Below are 16618 nucleotides of genomic sequence, written 5' to 3'. Positions count from 1 at the left end.
ATATTTGAAAATACCTTTATATTTGTAGTATAAAACAATATACTAAAAAAATAGTACATACTACCTAAAAAGTGTTAGATAAACTACAAAATATTCTTATATACTACATACTACGCGTACATACTCTCCGGTTTGATATATACAACATGCAAAACTCACATCAGTGTCACTACCACCGGTTGTAGGAAAAAATTGTATATATATAAGAGATAATATATGACAGTGATGTTGATTATAGTAAAAAAATTAACGTGCGCCTTGATATCAGTGGCTACAGTCGAAAGAGTCTTTTATTTATTTATTTGAGATGAAGTCGAAAGAGTCATGGAATGGTAACTAGTAGTTGTTGATTAGTTTTAATATCATTGTTGTCTGTGTCTGTCAATTTGATGAAGGCTCAATCGATTCTCGATCATGTCTCCGTATCTTGTGCTGGAATTGATTAAACTAATTTCAACCAGGGGCAACGCCCTACCTACCCATCGACGACTAGTCCGCAACAGCATCAGTCAGCATCAGCCTAGGGCAATGTTGTGCTAAGGTTAGTTGTGATAATTTTTGCAAAAAAAAAAAAAGGTTAGTTGTGAACGTTATTAGCCCAATCTGCTGGGTGTTCATTTTATATATTCATTGCGAGCTGAGTGGGAGGTTAAAACAAAACAAAAAAAGGTCGGACTGACAGGAATAGATTTTGTGATGGTACTATAGCACGGTAGTGGTGAGAGCAGACGAGGGGAGAGAAGAGGAAAAGAGAAAAACAATCAAGTGCGTCCGGTTGAGTACGCCTTCTCCATCCATCATGCTAAGAGGATTGCCTAGGGTGCGATCATACTCCCCTACTGTTTTCGCTTCAAAAAAGAAAAAGAGAAAAATTTACTGGATGCTCTGGATAGTGATCTTTTCAAACTTACCATGTAAATATGTGCATACTGCTGTTACTACCATGTAAGTACGTACATACATCTGGTCTGCGGATAGTTTAGCCGGCGGCCTGTATTAGAATGAACCACATTTATGACAACTAATTCTGAGCACAGATTCACTGCGGGAGAGTGACAAGGCGCCGACGGCCCAAGGTCATGGCCGTTGGCACAGCAGCCATCCTCGGCCGGCCTGATACCTGGCCATCGGCACAGGAGGGGTTGTGCCGACGGCCACCGTCGGGACAATACCGCCGTTACGGCGTGTGACGCCGTCAGATCTGATTGCTGTCGGCACCGATCATGTATGTTATGCAACCTACTATTAAGGGAAATTAACAAATTTGAATTTCGATTTTTTTTTTGCAAGTAAACGTCATGAAAACTTAGAATGGCCACGGATTTTGCATACGACGTCGGGAAAAATCGTATAACCTATCAAAATGATCGTCTCGGCCGTTTGGGATTTTTTTAGAATCTCAAAATTCCAAAGGGAAACATGAAAGCACGAAGATTTTAGTTTTTGGCAGAAATTCGATTTTTAATTTTTTTTAATTTTATGATTTTTGAAAATTAATTTTGGATTCTGCATAAAGATTACTATTACTTAATCATTGTTGTTTATTTAAATAATTATTTGGAATTCAAAAAATAAAATCATGTGACATAGAGACATAGGGGTTAATATGATTGATAGTGTAGTATTATCAAGTAGTTATGATTGTAGTCTTGGAAGCTAATGGGGAAGGAACCCAGAAGTTAAGCGTGCTGGGGCTGGAGAACTCAGGGCATCGCCTTCAGATGGTCAATGCTCACTCCAGAAAAGTGTTAGCTCCAAAAGCCTCAACTCGGTGGATTGGATGAATGGGTCAGTGAGGCCGAATTTCCTGGACTTCCAAGGGCTAGACTTCGAGGTGGCATTAGGGCTGAGGAGGGCTCACAACGAAGGAGATATTCAGGTATGATATGATCCTCTCTCTCCCTCTCTCTCTCTCTCTCTCTCTCTCTCTCTCTCTCTCTCTCGATCTCGATACACAGATACTATACTACATGGATATGGAATTATTGTGACAAGCACTGACCTTTTGTGTCTCCAATGAGCACAACTGTCGACAAAAGAGACACTAAGTACAGAAAACAAACCTAAAATGCATTGGAGAAAACTTACTGTAGATGTAGATGGAGCGCAGTGTAGTGATTTGCTCAAGAGAAAAGGCCTTTAAATAAAGCTATGCAAGGCACACTAGCTAGTGATGTGATTTCAGATGTTACCAATTCTGCCCAAAGCCACCTTTCCCTAAATGGCCTGGTCATTGCTTTAGCTGATAGCCTGACACAAGGCATATAGCTACTGTGTGGTATCTTTCAAGTGTCTTAATTTTTCGACATGCAAGATACTAGTATATCTTTTCTAATTTACACGCGTGCACGAAGTATTTCGCGCTGGTATGCCATCTTGATATGTGTTTAGGTTGTTGTAAAGTTCGTTTTTTATGTTACAAGCCTAAGATTACTTATTAGGATTTTTACCTCTTTTGATAGAATCTTGGTGCCAATACCCCTCGGCCTAGGAACGCGGGAAATGCACACACATCTGGTGAGAGGCTAATAACCATTGGTGACTTAAAGAGTGTGGAAAGGAAGTAGAAGCCCTCCAGGTACAGGAAGAAGATCTGGAGGAACTTTGGCTGAAAGATCAAGGTATACAAATCTCTTCCTTTTTTCCACTAATTCACAACTAGTTCAACAAGAACATGGAAGAGTGATACATTGATTATGTGCTCGCCAAGATGGACGACGGCGACGTACCCAAGCTGAACAAGTAGGAACATGGAAGGCCGGCTAGGTTGCCGCGAAGCCAGCAGAGGAAGGAAGAAAGGGCTGCATGGAAGGAATTTGAGCTACTGCTGAGCTTCCAGCAAGCTCGTCGGCATCTACAAGCTTCTAGGTGAGGCGCACCGTCTTCTAGGATGATGGCTGCTATGCAACGCTGCACCACCCGTCGGAATTAATTTTAGTCGCTCCATCAGTCCACTCCTTCGGGTGACATTTCTATTTCCATGTGTTCATTTGCTGTAATAGTTAGTAATAATATGATCCTCCTGCTGCAAGAGAGTGGAGAGCCCTAGCTAGGCAGGCTGCTCTCTGCACAAAGGCTTGAAGATGGTAATAATGAAACCCAGGCTCCTCTCTTGCTTGCCATGTAATAATCTTAGTAACTATCAATCTTAGTAGTATTAGTATTATTACCAACGCACCGTACTCTTGGTTTGATGGTTGCTGAAGTGCTTGATGTCAAGAAGAAGAGAGTTATTCTCTTCCATCTTCAGCCACAACAAATTGACTTATCAGTTTCAGGGCCCCAACTTTCAAAGCAAAACAAGCCTTGCAAAACTATGTCCTTTTATGTGGACAAGCATTCTGAAGCTTGATAGATTTAAAACCATCTATATTGTATCTATATATCTGTATATCAGGGATAGTTTCTTAGTATTGTTACAAGTACGACTTTGTGTAAAAAAAAATTAGAAACAGCGGTGAAAATTGCATCTTTGATGACTTAAAAAGTCGCCTTTGTACACAGAGAGCAGCCTCCCTAGCAAGGGCTCTCCACTCTCTTGCAGCGCAAGGATCATATTATTACTATTACGGAGGAATGTGTGAAATAGAAATTCCACAAGGAGTAGAAGATTGATGTAGTGACTAAAATTAATTCCGACGGGGCAGCGCGGCGCGGCGCAACAGAAATTGTAGCCTCACCTAGAAGAATCTAGACGACGACAAGCTTTACTGGTAGCTCAGTAGTAGCATAATTCTTTGCAACAACCTTGTCTTCCTCATCAGCTTCGCAGCAACCTCGGCGGTCTTCCCATGATTTTACTTTCTTGGCTTGAGCATGTCGCCAGGGTGCATCTTGGAGAACCTCCCTCGCGTTCTTGGCTGGCTGTCTGCCATAGCCTTCCTGCAAGCATACTGCAAGCACAGAGTTGCAAACATTTATCACTCGCTCATCATGAATTCATCAGCCTCTCTGATCTTCCATCTTCTTACTTAATTACTTGTATATTAGCAGAAAAACAGAGATTTGTATACCTTGATCTTTCTGCCAAAGTTTCTCTTGAACTTCTTCATCCTATACCTGGAGAGCCTCTGCTTCCTTTCCTCAGTTTTCAGGTCACTGGTGGTTACAAGCCGAGGGGTATTGGCACCAAAATTCTGTCAAAAAATAGAAACCCTAGTAAGTAATCTTAAGCTTTCAATGTAAAAAAATAACTTTACATGATGATCCTACCTAAAGTCCTAAACATGTATCAGTATGACATGTCATTTATCTATCAGAGTGAAATACTTCATGTTGGCATGTAAATTAGAGAACCTTTTTATCCTGGCCGGTTGATGGCTTTGTTAATTCAAAGCCAGGCCCATCTCGAGCCACCTTTCTAAAAAAATTAGAGAACATATACTAGTATCTTGCATGTCTAAAAAATAAGTAAATTGGAAGAAAAAATCACAGTAGATACCCTGAGTGTGCAGAGTATGTATATGCCTTGTATTAGCTAAAGCAGTGACCAGGTCATTAAGGGAAAGGTGGCTTCGGGCAGAATTAGTAACATCTGAAATCACATCACTAGTTAGTGTCATTCATACCTTTATTTAACGACTTTTTCATGTTGAGCAAAGCACTACACTGCACACCATCTACATCTAATGCGAGGCTTCTCCAACGCAATGTGAAAGCAATGCCTTATCATTTTGGTTTATGTACTTACTTGAGACACAAAGATCAATGCTTTTCATAATAATTCCATATTTGTGTAGTGCAAGGGATAGAGAGATAGATATAGAGAGAGGGAGGGAGAGCGAGAGACAGAGAGAGAGAGAGAGAGAGAGAGAGAGAGAGAGAGAGAGAGAGAGATCATCATACCCATTTCTTCCTCAGCCTGAATGCCGCCTCGAAGTCGAGCCCTTGGAAATCCAAGAAATTTGGCCTCACTGGCCCATTCATCCAATCAGCCGAGTTGAGGCATTCAGAGCTAACACTCTTCTGGAGTGAGCATTCACCGGCCAAAGGTGATGCCCTGAGTTCTCCGGGGACCTTGTCAACTTGTAACATAGGGATGGCATCTAGAAGTTCGGATATCGTCTCTTCGATCACCGACTTCTCCATGAGCTCCTTCTCGCACTCGTACATCACTTTACTCAAACCCATGTCTGAAACCTGGATGGTGTCATCCATTGTATTCTCATAGCAGGACATTATCGAGATGGCAGCCGCAACCGAGTCGAGGGTAAGCAGCGGTTCTTCAATTATGGGCTCTGGAGCCTTGAACAGGTCCCATTCTCCTCCAAGGTCATACTCTGGTATCAAGGATGGCTGCCCCTTGTTTCCCTTTTTTTACATCAATTTTTTTTATTAGAGTGGAGAAGTCAACTTAATAAATTAAGGCTAAAATGACAAATACTTAATCTCTATCAGTTAGAATGAATCAACCTACTTGATTTCTGTCAGTTTTCCCACAAGTATAATGAACAGAATCGAATCGATTAATAGACTAGGCCAATTCATTCATGAAAAGAGAAGAAAAAGTACAACATCAGAGTAAAGCCAAGCAAAAGGCAAATGTTTTGATCAAAGTTTAAAATAGCGGGCTATGACAAATAGTGGTATCCTTGTAGTGTTGGTGTTTGTGTTGGTGTATAAATATCTGTCAGTTTTCCCACAAGTATAAATATCAGCTATAGTGGCGCTAAAGCGGAGCTATGACATGAGTGGGGACTGGGGAGTATTGCATTGTAGTGTTGGTGTTTGTGTTCATGATGTCATGCTACCACCAGAGCAGAGCATATACTAGATGAGCATCTAAAATTGGCTAAAAAGACAACCTAATTTGATCCCTTGGCAGGCAGCTAAAGGACAATTAATATTTCAGCCCCTCTGATCTGGCTGTCCTTTGTGTGACTTTGAAAGGATTTTTTTTAAGCAGGAGCCTTTAGGGCCCAATACATTAATCAAGAAGAAGATAATTGCCTGCTAATTAGCGAAAACCTAGGCGGAAACCATTACAATGCGCCCCAAAACACACGGGGCACCACCGGCCGGTCTGTCTACTCACGTGCACTCCACACATAGTACCGAGAGAAAGACCATCGTCGAGGTTGCCCCAAAGGATGCTTTTGAAAGGATGTGAAGTGAGAAGATTCAAGGCAAAAAGGAAATGAGAAGTTGGAACAAATAATATTTAGGATATTTGAATAAAAATAGGGAGGGCACTCGGTCGTCAAATTGATGTGATAAATCATATAGAAGTGATTTTTTTTACTTCTTGAAGGGGATGTTCATTTTCCGTCCTGTGTAGGTAGGAAGCAGTAATCTAGGAGTACCATTAATCAAGCATCTGAAATTTCTTTCGGTTCATATTTTTGTATAGTAGTGTTGATTGATGTTGATGAAGGTTGTACTATATGAGGACAGGATAGGAGCATGTATGCAATTTTTGGCAGCAGCTAAAAGCGTAATCATCGGCCCCCTCGGTTGAACTACACCACCGCAGCATCCACCATTTATTTTGCAAGGGCCGTCTCTAGAAATTTGGGCCCCTATGCAAGCTGTAATATGGGGCCCTAAATTTAAAAAGATAGATAATTGTATAAAACTTTCATTTAATTAGATAACTTAGGCTTTGTTTGAAAGCAAAGTTCTTTTAAAACCACATTATTTAGATACAACGGTTTTTTGATTGCTGGGTCACTAAGTACTTTAATTTTTGAAATGACTGCGCCATATTTTTTTTCATACCTCTTTTTTCAATACTAGAAAAATACTTCTATTTTTGGCAATACCACGGTTTGTAAACTCACATTATGAGTTGAAGCCGAACACCTCAAAGCATTTACAATGATAGTTTTTTGAAAACCGTGGTATATCCAAAAGACATTAAGAATAGTTTGTTACCGAACGGGCCTTAAGCTTTCTCATTTATCTACAAAACAATGAAACAGATGTAGTGATTCAAATAGTGTATCAATGCATTAATTATAGCCTTAGCAATGCAATATAATAAAAAAAAGATCGAACCTTGAATTGAACCTGTCGTACATCCAACGGCAGCTTGTGTGTGTGATTGATTTTGATGAAGACTGTATTATACGAGGACAGCAGCATGTATGCAATTTTATGGCCATAGCAAAAAAAATGGCAGTCAGAAAGAAGCAGCATGTATGCAGCTATAAATTACGACAGAAGCAACGAGCTTAAAGTTGCAATGTTTAACTAGTGGAGTGTGGAAATATTAAAATAGGAGAGGAGAGGACATGACATGAGAGCTTCTAGTTGACACCTCCCTCCATAATAATACTAATATACTAGTACTCCATTCCTTAGACAGCATGAGTCGCATTTGATTCACTCCAACAAGCTATATATCTATATCAAAGGTGGGTGGAGGGCGGTAGTTGAATTTATCCGGAGAGGAAACGACGGCGGCTGTGGTAGATAGAGCAATCTGATCACCTTTAGTAAATATACGTCCAGTGGTACGCATGTACTATGTATGATGGAAAAAAAGAAGCAAGAAGAAGATACTACAACTCACGAGGTGGTTGTAGATTGCGTCGTCGGCTTCACCTTCATGTAGAAGAGGAAGAGGAAGAGGAAGAGGCGGTGGTGGTGGTGTAGGAGCAGCGGAGGAGGAGAGGTCGAAGGCCGGCGGCGAGTGGGCGTACATCATCTTCTTGCCTTGTTGCCAAAGTGTGTGAGGTCGTTCGTTCGTTCGTTGTTGTTGGCAGTGGCGCATGGGCGGATCGATGTACCTCTCACTCCCTCCCCTTATGGCAGTGGCGCATGCCTAGTTTATGCGCGCGCCATCCATCCATGTCTGCTTCTACCTCTCACTCCCTCCCCTTATGGAATTGGGTCAATTTCCAATCTGGTCCGTGCTAGTACTACCTTATTACAACCAAACTATATATAAGTACAACAAACATTATCCTGGGTGGGTTGAGTGCAACAAAAGTAATATCACTATGGTTGTTGCTTCCTGCCTACCAATGAACATCAAACACGTACACCTACTCCAAATTATCCTTATCACCAAGCATGCATCCGTCAATTCTTTCTCTTAATACGTTCAAAAAAAATCTTGTTCTTAATCTGTAACCATCGTAATTACTGTACTTATCCTTATCACCAAGCATATAAGTATACTAGCTAGTATGCCGTTTAATTTTTCGATAAAGGGAATATATTAATATCGTGAAGATACCAATTACACCCAGCATCTGCACCAACAAGATATCCATAGACATCGGGATGCACCCAGCCAAGAAAAAAATAAAAAAGAGAGAAAAAGGAAACAAAGACCCCGTCGAGGTGATGAACCACTCGCAACAGCAGCACTCTAACCACCACCGAAGACAACACCCAGACTACAAACGAGATTCTCCAAAAGCAACGCCTCCAAGAAGGAAACAATACACAAGCGTTGTCGTCGTCCGATCGAAGATCTTGGGTTTTCACCCTGGAGAAAGCCCTTGTTTCCAAAACAATACCTTCAGCAAGGCCATTGCCAGGTACAACCAATAAAGGCCAGACCTTGGGTTTTCACCTTGAAAATCATGGCTCGATACTCGAGGAGCTCCACCAAGAATGCAGTCTACCTGTGCAGCCACCCCCGCTTGCCAACGCTGCTGCTGCAAGTCGCCAAACACGCGACACATAGGAAGAGCATGTGCCGCATTGTCTTCATCACAACCAGAACCCTCTCCGCTATTACCAACCTCCGATCACAGCCACAATGACTTTCTCCACCTCTGCCAGTTTCATGGAAATCTATATAGAGACATGTCCGATGGCACCGACCAGAAGACAAAGCTTCGCGCCTCGCTCAACTGCCATACTGGCTGAAGATATGGGTGCGCACCACCGCATCAATTCCGCTCTAGATGACCAGTATCGTCCTGCGCCAAACTGCGGAAATCTCCGAGAGGAAGACCGGAACTCGTCGGTAGCCAGATCGAGGAGATCGACGTGAAGCGGGTCGACGTATGGTGCTCGAAAAACAGTAGGGTCGGCCACCTTTATTCTTCGATGCAGATGAGCAGGCCCCCACGTCGCCATCCACTGCCGAACGACAACGAAGGAGATTCAGATAACCTCCACCGCAGTAGGAAACAGCAGGCGCACCATTGACAGATGAGCAGCTCGTACCCACCGTCGCGGCGCAGCAAGCCACCACCCCACGAGCCGGCGAGGTGCGTGCAGCGGCCGTAGTCCGCGCAACCCAGATCGGGCCCGCGCGGCCCAGATAAAGCCAGCGCGTCCCAGATCGGGCCCGCACGGCCGCCGACGAACGGCGCGCCGCAGTCCTGGCCGCCGCACCGCCCGCCAACGCCCTGCAGGGCCTCCGCGTTCGCCCCCACAGCGCGACCCGATGAAGCTTCACCTCCGCGCGTAGAGGTTCCACACGGTGCGCCTCCTAGCCCTCCACCATTTGGCGGCCGGGCGCCGCCACCACCACCGGCGTCGGCGGTGGCAGCGGCCAGGGGAGCCACAGGACGAGAGCTTTCCTAGGGTTGTGGCTCTCCGGAGCCGCCGCCGCGCTAGCGACCCGGGAGGGGAGGGGACGGCAGCCTTGCCACCTAGGCGCAGCGAAGGCGACGACCGATGGCGGCTGCGACCTTCCGGTGCGGCTTCTGTCGGCGAAGCCGCCTAAGACGCTCTGCATCGCCACTAGTAGAAAACAGGGTTTCCGTTCGGAGCTGCCCGAAGCATTAGTCCCGGTCGCGTTACGAACCAGGACTAATGTGAGCATTAGTCCCGGTTCGAACGGCTAGGACGCTGCGCGGGGCACGGCCAGCATCAATCCCGGTTCAAATGGGACCTTTAGTACCGGTTGCAATAGTCCTGGTTGGAGACACCAACCGGGACTAAAGGGGCTCGCGCCTGCCTGCCGCAACCCCTTTAGTCACGGTTGGTGTCTCCAACCGGGACTAAAGGTCCCATTTCCTATATATATCATCGCCCATGCCCGCCTTCTCCTCTGTTTTTCCTCCTCGAGCTGTGTGCTGCTTTGTTTTTCCCTTCTTATGCACAAGAGGTGCTCGGCGAAATGCCTGAGTGCATGATGCCACTTGAGTTCACACAAAACAAACATGATATGAAGTTCCCGAGCCACACTTAAGCTTTCTCCTCTTTGTTTCCTCCTCGATCGAGGTTAGCAACTTTATCCTTTCATCTGTCATTGATAAAATGCATGTGTCGATGTACAGTGGTCACGTCTCTATTCATGATGTTCTGTAATGGTTTTTGATATATTTAATTATATAATGCAGATGAGCCGGCAATGGAAGTACGGTGACCGACGCACTGTTGAGTTCATTACGGGCCTGCATAATTTTATCGGTGTGGCCGAGGCAAACAATCGAATTGTTTTATGTGTTGTCCATGTGGTGTCTGTCAGAATAAGAAGGATTACTCTTCCTCGAAAATCCTTCACACCCACCTATTTCGGTCCGGTTTCATGCCCAGCTATAATTGTTGGACCAAGCACGGAGAAAGAGGGGTTATGATGGAAGACAATGAAGAAGAAGAGGATGATGACAACTATCATATGTTCCCTTAATACGGTGATACTGCAATGGGGGAAGCTAAAGATTGAGAGGCATCAGATGAGCCCGCTGATGATCTTCACCGGGCCATTGTTGATGCACAGAGAGAATGTGAAAGTAAAAAATGAGAAGTTGAAGTTGGAGCGTATGTTAGAGGATCACAAAAAAATGTTATACCCAAATTACGACGATGGCAACAGAAAGCTAGGTAGCATACTGGAATTTATCTGACAAGGGATTTGAGAAGTTACTGAAAATAATGAAGAAGATGCTTCCAAAGGATAATGAATTGTCTGCCAGTACGTACGAAGCAGAGAAGGTTGTCTGCCCTCTAGGATTAGAGGTGCAGAAGATACATGCATGCATTAATGACTTCATCCTCTACCGCGGTGAGGAGTACGAAAATAAGAATGAATGCCCGGTATGCGGTGCATTGCGGTATAAGATCATACGAGATGACCCTGGTGACGTTGAGAGCGAGCGCCCCAGGAAGAGGGTTCCTGCCAAGGTTATGTGGTATGCTCCTATAATACCATGGTTGAAACGTTTGTTCAGAAACAAAGAGCATGACAAGTTGTTGCGATGGTACAAAGAAGACCGTAAGAAAGACGCGATGTTGAGACACCCCGCTGATGGGTCGCAGTGGAGAAAAATTGAGAGAGAGTTCCCGGACTTTGCAGATGACGCAAGGAGCTTAAGGTTTGGTGTAAGTACAGATGACATGAATCCTTTTGGGGAGCAGAGCTGCAGTCATAGCACCTGGCCTATAACTCTATGTATCTATAACCTTCCTACTTGGTTGTACATGAAGCGGAAGTTCATTATGATGCCAGTGCTCATCCAATGCCCGAAGCTACCCGGCAATGACATTGATGTGTACCTAAGGCCATTAGTTGAAGAACTTTTACAGTTGTGGGACAAAAAAGGTGTATGTGTGTGGGATGAGCACAAACAGGAGCCATTTGACCTATGAGCGTTGCTTTTCGTAACCATCAATGATTGGCCTGCTCTTAGTAACCTTTCAGGACAGACAAACAAGGGATACAATGCATGCACGCACTGTTTAGTTGAGACTGAAGGTACATATTTGGATAAATGTAAGAAGGTTATGTACCTGGGGCATCGTCGATTTCTTCCGACCAGGCATCCCGTAAGAAAAAAAGGCAAGCATTTCAAAGGTGAGGCAGATCACCGGAAGAAGCATGTCCACCGTACTGGTGATGATGTATTTGGAATGGTCAAGGATCTAGAAGTAATCTTTGGAAAGGGTCCTGGCGGTCAATCTGTTCCGAATGATGCTACCGGACACGCGCCCATGTGGAAGAAGAAATTTATATTTTGGGAGCTACCCTATTGGGAAGTCCTAGAGGTCCGCTCTTCAATCGACGTGATGCGTGTGACGAAGAATCTTTGCGTGAACCTGCTAGGCTTCCTGGACGTGTATGGGAAGACAAAAGATACACCAGAATCACGGCAGGACCAGCAACGTATGAAAGAACGAGACGACCTGCATCCGGAGAACAAGACGGATAAAGGACGTCATTACTTAAGTCATGCTAGCTACGCTCTTACCAAAGCAGAGAAGGAAATCCTTTTTGAATGCCTGAGCAGTATGAAGGTCCCGTCTGGCTTCTCGTCGAATATAAAGGGAATAATAAATATGACAGAAAAAATTCCAAAACCTAAAGTCTCATGACTGCCACGTGATTATGACGCAATTGCTTCCGGTTGCATTGAGGGGGCTTCTACCGGAAAATGTTCGAGTACCCATTGTGAAGCTATGTGCATTCCTCAATGCAATTTCTCAGAAGGTAATCAATCCAGAAATTCTACAAAGGTTACAGAATGATGTGGTCCAATGTCTTGTTAGTTTTGAGTTGGTGTTCCCACCATCCTTCTTCAATATTATGACGCATCTCCTGGTTCACCTAGTCGAAGAGATTGCCATTCTCAGTCCTGTATTTCTACACAATATGTTCCCCTTTGAGAGGTTTATGGGAGTCTTAAAGAAATATGTTCATAATTGTGCTAGGCCAGAAGGAAGCATCTCCAAGGGCTATGGAACAGAGGAGGTCATTGAGTTATGTGTTGACTTTATTCCTAACCTTAAGCCGATTGGTGTTTCTCAATCCCGGCATGAGGGGAGACTGAGTGGAAAAGGCACGCTCATAAAGAAAGCAATAATAAGTATGGACGGGCATTCTTTCACTCAAGCACACTACACAGTTCTACAAAGTTCCACCTTGGTGGCTCCGTATATCAATGAACACAAGAATATTGTACGCTCCCAATACCCGGGGCAGTCTGACGACTGGATTACACGTGCACACATGGCGACTTTCGGCGGTTGGTTGCAAACACATCTCATGAATAACACCACTGTTGGAGATCAGCTGTACTTGTTGGCCAGGACACCATCTTCGACTGTATTGACTTTCCAAGGGTACGAGATAAATGGGAATACATTTTACATGATAGCCCAAGACAAAAAGAGCACCAACCAAAACAGTGATGTCCGCATTGATGCAGCAAACAAAAATGGGCAAAAGGACACATATTATGGTTACAGACCTTGCCCTCTTGCTTAGCAGTACATTGGGATCACTGTGAGGAAGCCACTGCAGAAGTTTCAGCTGATGAATGAGATAATTTGTTATGAGAAAGTAATGGCTGCTGCTGGTAAGCATCAAGTGCTTATATTTGTGCACTCTAGGAAGGAGACGGCGAAAACTGCTTGTGCAAGACACTACCTTGGCTAATGACACATTGACTCACTTTTGTAGTGTAGGTAGGCCTAAGTATGACACACACGGAGAGGGAATAATCTTAACTGGCAAAGATCCATTTTCCCGTAGTGTAGAAAGAGGATGCCCTCGCATCTGTAGGAAACCCGCTGACAGGAACTCGACGTCGAGAACCCACTACGGGGCAAAAACCCTTCCTCTGAAGATGTTGGTCTCTCCGTAACTCTCCCGAACTATGAAGATGTTGCTGTATTCTTGCGTGTTCGCTCTAAGGGTCTCTTCCATTTTCATAACAGTTACAGACCTTGCCCTCTTGCTCAGCAGTACATTGGGATCACTGTGAGGAAGCCACTGCAGAGGTTGCAGCTGATGAATGAGATAATTTGTTACGAGAAAGTAATGGCTGCTGCTGGTAAGCATCAAGTGTTTATATTTGTGCACTCTAGGAAGGAGACGGCGAAAACTGCTCGTGCAAGACACTGCCTTGGCTAATGACACATTGACTCGCTTTTGTCGTGCAGGTAGGCCTAAGTATGACACACACGGAGAGGGAATAATCTTAACTGGCAAAGATCCATTTTTCCATAGTGTAGAAAGAGGAGGCCCTCGCATCTGTAGGAAACATGCTGACAGGAACTCGACGTCGTGAACCCACTACGGAGCAAAAACCCTTCCTCTGAAGATGTTGGTCTCTCCGTAACTCTCCCGAACTATGAAGATGTTGCTGTATTCTTGCGTTTTTCTTTTCTGAACATTTTGATATGCTATATGTATTTTTCTGATATGTAATTATTTTACTATGTATTTTGCCAGGTTGATCATAATTTCACTATGCAATAAGGCGGGAATCACATTTTACACCAAAAAGTTCAAAAAATAATTCCAAAAGCCCCTTTAGTCCCGGTTTGTATCACCAACCGGGACTAAAGGTAGGCTTTGCGCGCGCACTTTCGCCCGCAGCCGAAAAAGCCTTCAGTCCCGGTTGGTGGTTCCAACCGGGACTAAAGGCCATACCTTTAGTCCCGGTTGGAGCCAGCAACCGGGACTAAAGACAACCGGGACTAAAGTGTCTTTAGTCCCGGTTGGTGGCTCCAACCGGGACTAAAGATCTCTGGTTTATAACCACCGCCTACTCCCCTCCCCCAACCTTCCTCCATTCGACGCGAAACAGACCAAGTCCCGTAGGAGCCGCCGCCGTCTCCCTCTAGATGCTGTCAGGCTGCCCGACTTCACCGCCGGAGTCCGCGCCCTCGACGTTCGCCGCCAGAGTCCGCGCCCGCGCCCTCGATGTTTCGACCACCGCAGCGGCGCCGGCGCCCTATCTCCATCGATGTCCGCGACCCCGGCCGTTGTCCTCCCCGTCTCTGGCGACCGCCATCGACGCCCTCGCCATCGATGCCGAACCCTAGGTGAGCCCCTCTTCTTCGGGTCAAGTCATTTTGGTCGGGTCAATTTGTAATGACTATGTATGTTCTTGTTTGTAGTTAATCAATGTTGATTCCATACGAAATTGGAATAATGATTTCAGCAATTGTGGTTTCCTTGTTTATATGATGCTATTTTTTGTTCATATGATGCTATTTTTTGTTCAATGTTTCATGGATTTTAGTAGACCTGTGAAAATACTCTATGTATTGATATACATTCGTTGCAAGGTTAAATCTTCATATGTATTTTATTCAACAAAGTGTCAATGTAGTTTTGTATACGTTATATATTCAATAAAGTGTGAAAATACTCTATGTAGTTTTGTATTCAACAAAGTGTCAATGCGTGGGGTATTTTGGAAAATAAGTCGAGCCGTTTTCACGGATAATTTTTACGGATCATTTTTTGGTCAAGAAATGAAAATTTAGGAGAGGTCCAAAGTTGGATCAAAATAATGGTCCCTAGACCATAACTGAAAATTCTGCTAAGTGTCAATTTTCATAGGAATTTGTTCTCGGCGACAATGCCTGACCCGCATCCTCATCGTCGACTCGGCGGCGACGACCTGTTCGAGAGGCGCCATGTCCGGGACTGGGCTCCGCCGGGCTGGCACTGGGAGGTGGTACCTTCCGGGGCACGCAGCTTGGTGAGGAATCAGGGTCTCGTCGTTGACCCGGAGCTTCTTTGGTGGCGGTCGCGTGGGCCAACAACGGTGCAGAGGGAGCCGGCCCCCGAGGAGCTGGTACATCGCCGTGTCAGGGAGGAGGACGAGCACGTCCGTCGCTATATGGTTGTGTTGGACGTCATGTTCTCCAATACCTGGCAGTTTCTTCAGGTATCTCACCTGAGTTATGCTCCTGTGATGGTTCCTTCTCTTTGGGTGTTCACCGCCCGCGGCTCAGGACCCACGAGTCGACATCCAGTTTGATTGGGTGAGATGTATTAGTGATATTATCCCATCGACAATCCAATATCTGTTATGTAACTGGATTATTCGAGATGTATTAGGGTTAAATAAAAAATGGAGCCGAGCTATGTAACTGGATTATCCCATTGACACTCCAATCTCTGTTTAGAGCATTGTCCTTAATTCATTACTGCTTTGTTGTGTTTAGAGCATTGAAATAACTTGCAAGTCTTTGCAGAAACTATGGATCGCGACAGAGACGAAGAACAAGAAGAGATATTGAGGGATATGATAGGCGGTGGAGATGATATCACCTCACAGTATCTGAACGACTCCGGTGAGGGAGTGGAGGATCTCGACCGAAGAGATGGCTCCGGTGAGGAAATGGAGGATCTCGACCGAAGAGACGGCTCCGGTGAGGGAATGGAGGGATAAGATGACGGCTCCGGTGTTGGAACCTTAACTACAAAGTCCGGCGAGGTATATTAATTAAGCCTCTGCTGACTAGATGCATTAATTGATTTTTATATATTATAACGATTCTTTCTTCTTTTAGCCCTCCGGATCGAGCCAATCTTCTATAAAGAAACGGGCCTGACCAAAAGGTTGGCGATAATCAAAGGTTCAAGATCGAAGAAGTCGCTGAAGATGGCGAACCGATTGCTCTCGTGAGGAACGCAAAATTATTTGTAAGTCAATGCGGAGTTATTGTTAGGGACAGCATCCCGATCACCATTCGAGAATGGAATAAGCCAAAGGCGGATGGAGTTAGTTATGTCGAGGATAGATCCAAAGATATGCTTTGGAGTACGCTCATGACACATTTTTTTTTGACCAAACACCAGTAGGAGAGGCTCCTACTGTGGCACTCTATTAAAATCCAGAATATTTACATCATCTCGGGTGCATACACCCACTTTTACAACAAAAGATAAAAAAGGTCTATGAGGTCTATGAGAGTCTAACTATAAAAAAAGAGATGGTGTTTTCCAGGTTTTGGTTAACCCTGAACC

At 44.6% G+C, this 16618-nt stretch overlaps 1 protein-coding gene, 1 long non-coding RNA gene and 1 pseudogene across 5 annotated transcripts; 2 read left to right on the top strand and 1 right to left on the bottom strand.

Annotated features, from left to right (window-relative positions):
- Positions 1 to 1679: 1679 nt before the first annotated feature.
- LOC127340611 (uncharacterized) lies at positions 1680 to 2812 on the top strand. Its single transcript, XR_007874609.2, has 3 exons — positions 1680 to 1879; positions 2463 to 2621; positions 2711 to 2812. It is a non-coding gene; the product is annotated as an uncharacterized lncRNA (long non-coding RNA).
- A 638-nt stretch (positions 2813 to 3450) lies between these two features.
- LOC127340607 (uncharacterized) lies at positions 3451 to 7869 on the bottom strand. 4 transcript variants are annotated; one of them, XM_051366352.2, is made up of 6 exons: positions 7514 to 7651; positions 6997 to 7058; positions 6874 to 6901; positions 4846 to 5310; positions 4014 to 4136; positions 3451 to 3893 (listed from the first exon to the last, which is right to left on the bottom strand). In XM_051366352.2, the coding sequence occupies exons 3-6, from the start codon at positions 6895 to 6897 to the stop codon at positions 3798 to 3800; spliced, it is 708 nt and encodes a 235-aa protein (XP_051222312.1). In that variant the 5' UTR covers positions 6898 to 6901; positions 6997 to 7058; positions 7514 to 7651; the 3' UTR covers positions 3451 to 3797. The 4 variants fall into 4 exon arrangements, with proteins under 4 accessions (XP_051222312.1, XP_051222309.1, XP_051222310.1 ...); XM_051366349.2 differs by lacking the exon at positions 6874 to 6901 and having other exon boundaries at positions 7546 to 7861; XM_051366350.2 differs by lacking the exons at positions 6874 to 6901; positions 6997 to 7058 and having other exon boundaries at positions 7514 to 7859.
- A 3168-nt stretch (positions 7870 to 11037) lies between these two features.
- On the top strand, positions 11038 to 15626 carry LOC139837445 (uncharacterized; annotated as a pseudogene).
- Positions 15627 to 16618: the final 992 nt, after the last annotated feature.

This window comes from Lolium perenne, chromosome 3 (assembly GCF_019359855.2).
Source record: "Lolium perenne isolate Kyuss_39 chromosome 3, Kyuss_2.0, whole genome shotgun sequence".
NCBI classification, from domain to species: Eukaryota; Viridiplantae; Streptophyta; class Magnoliopsida; order Poales; family Poaceae; genus Lolium; species Lolium perenne.
This window is presented reverse-complemented; position numbering and strand designations above follow the sequence as displayed.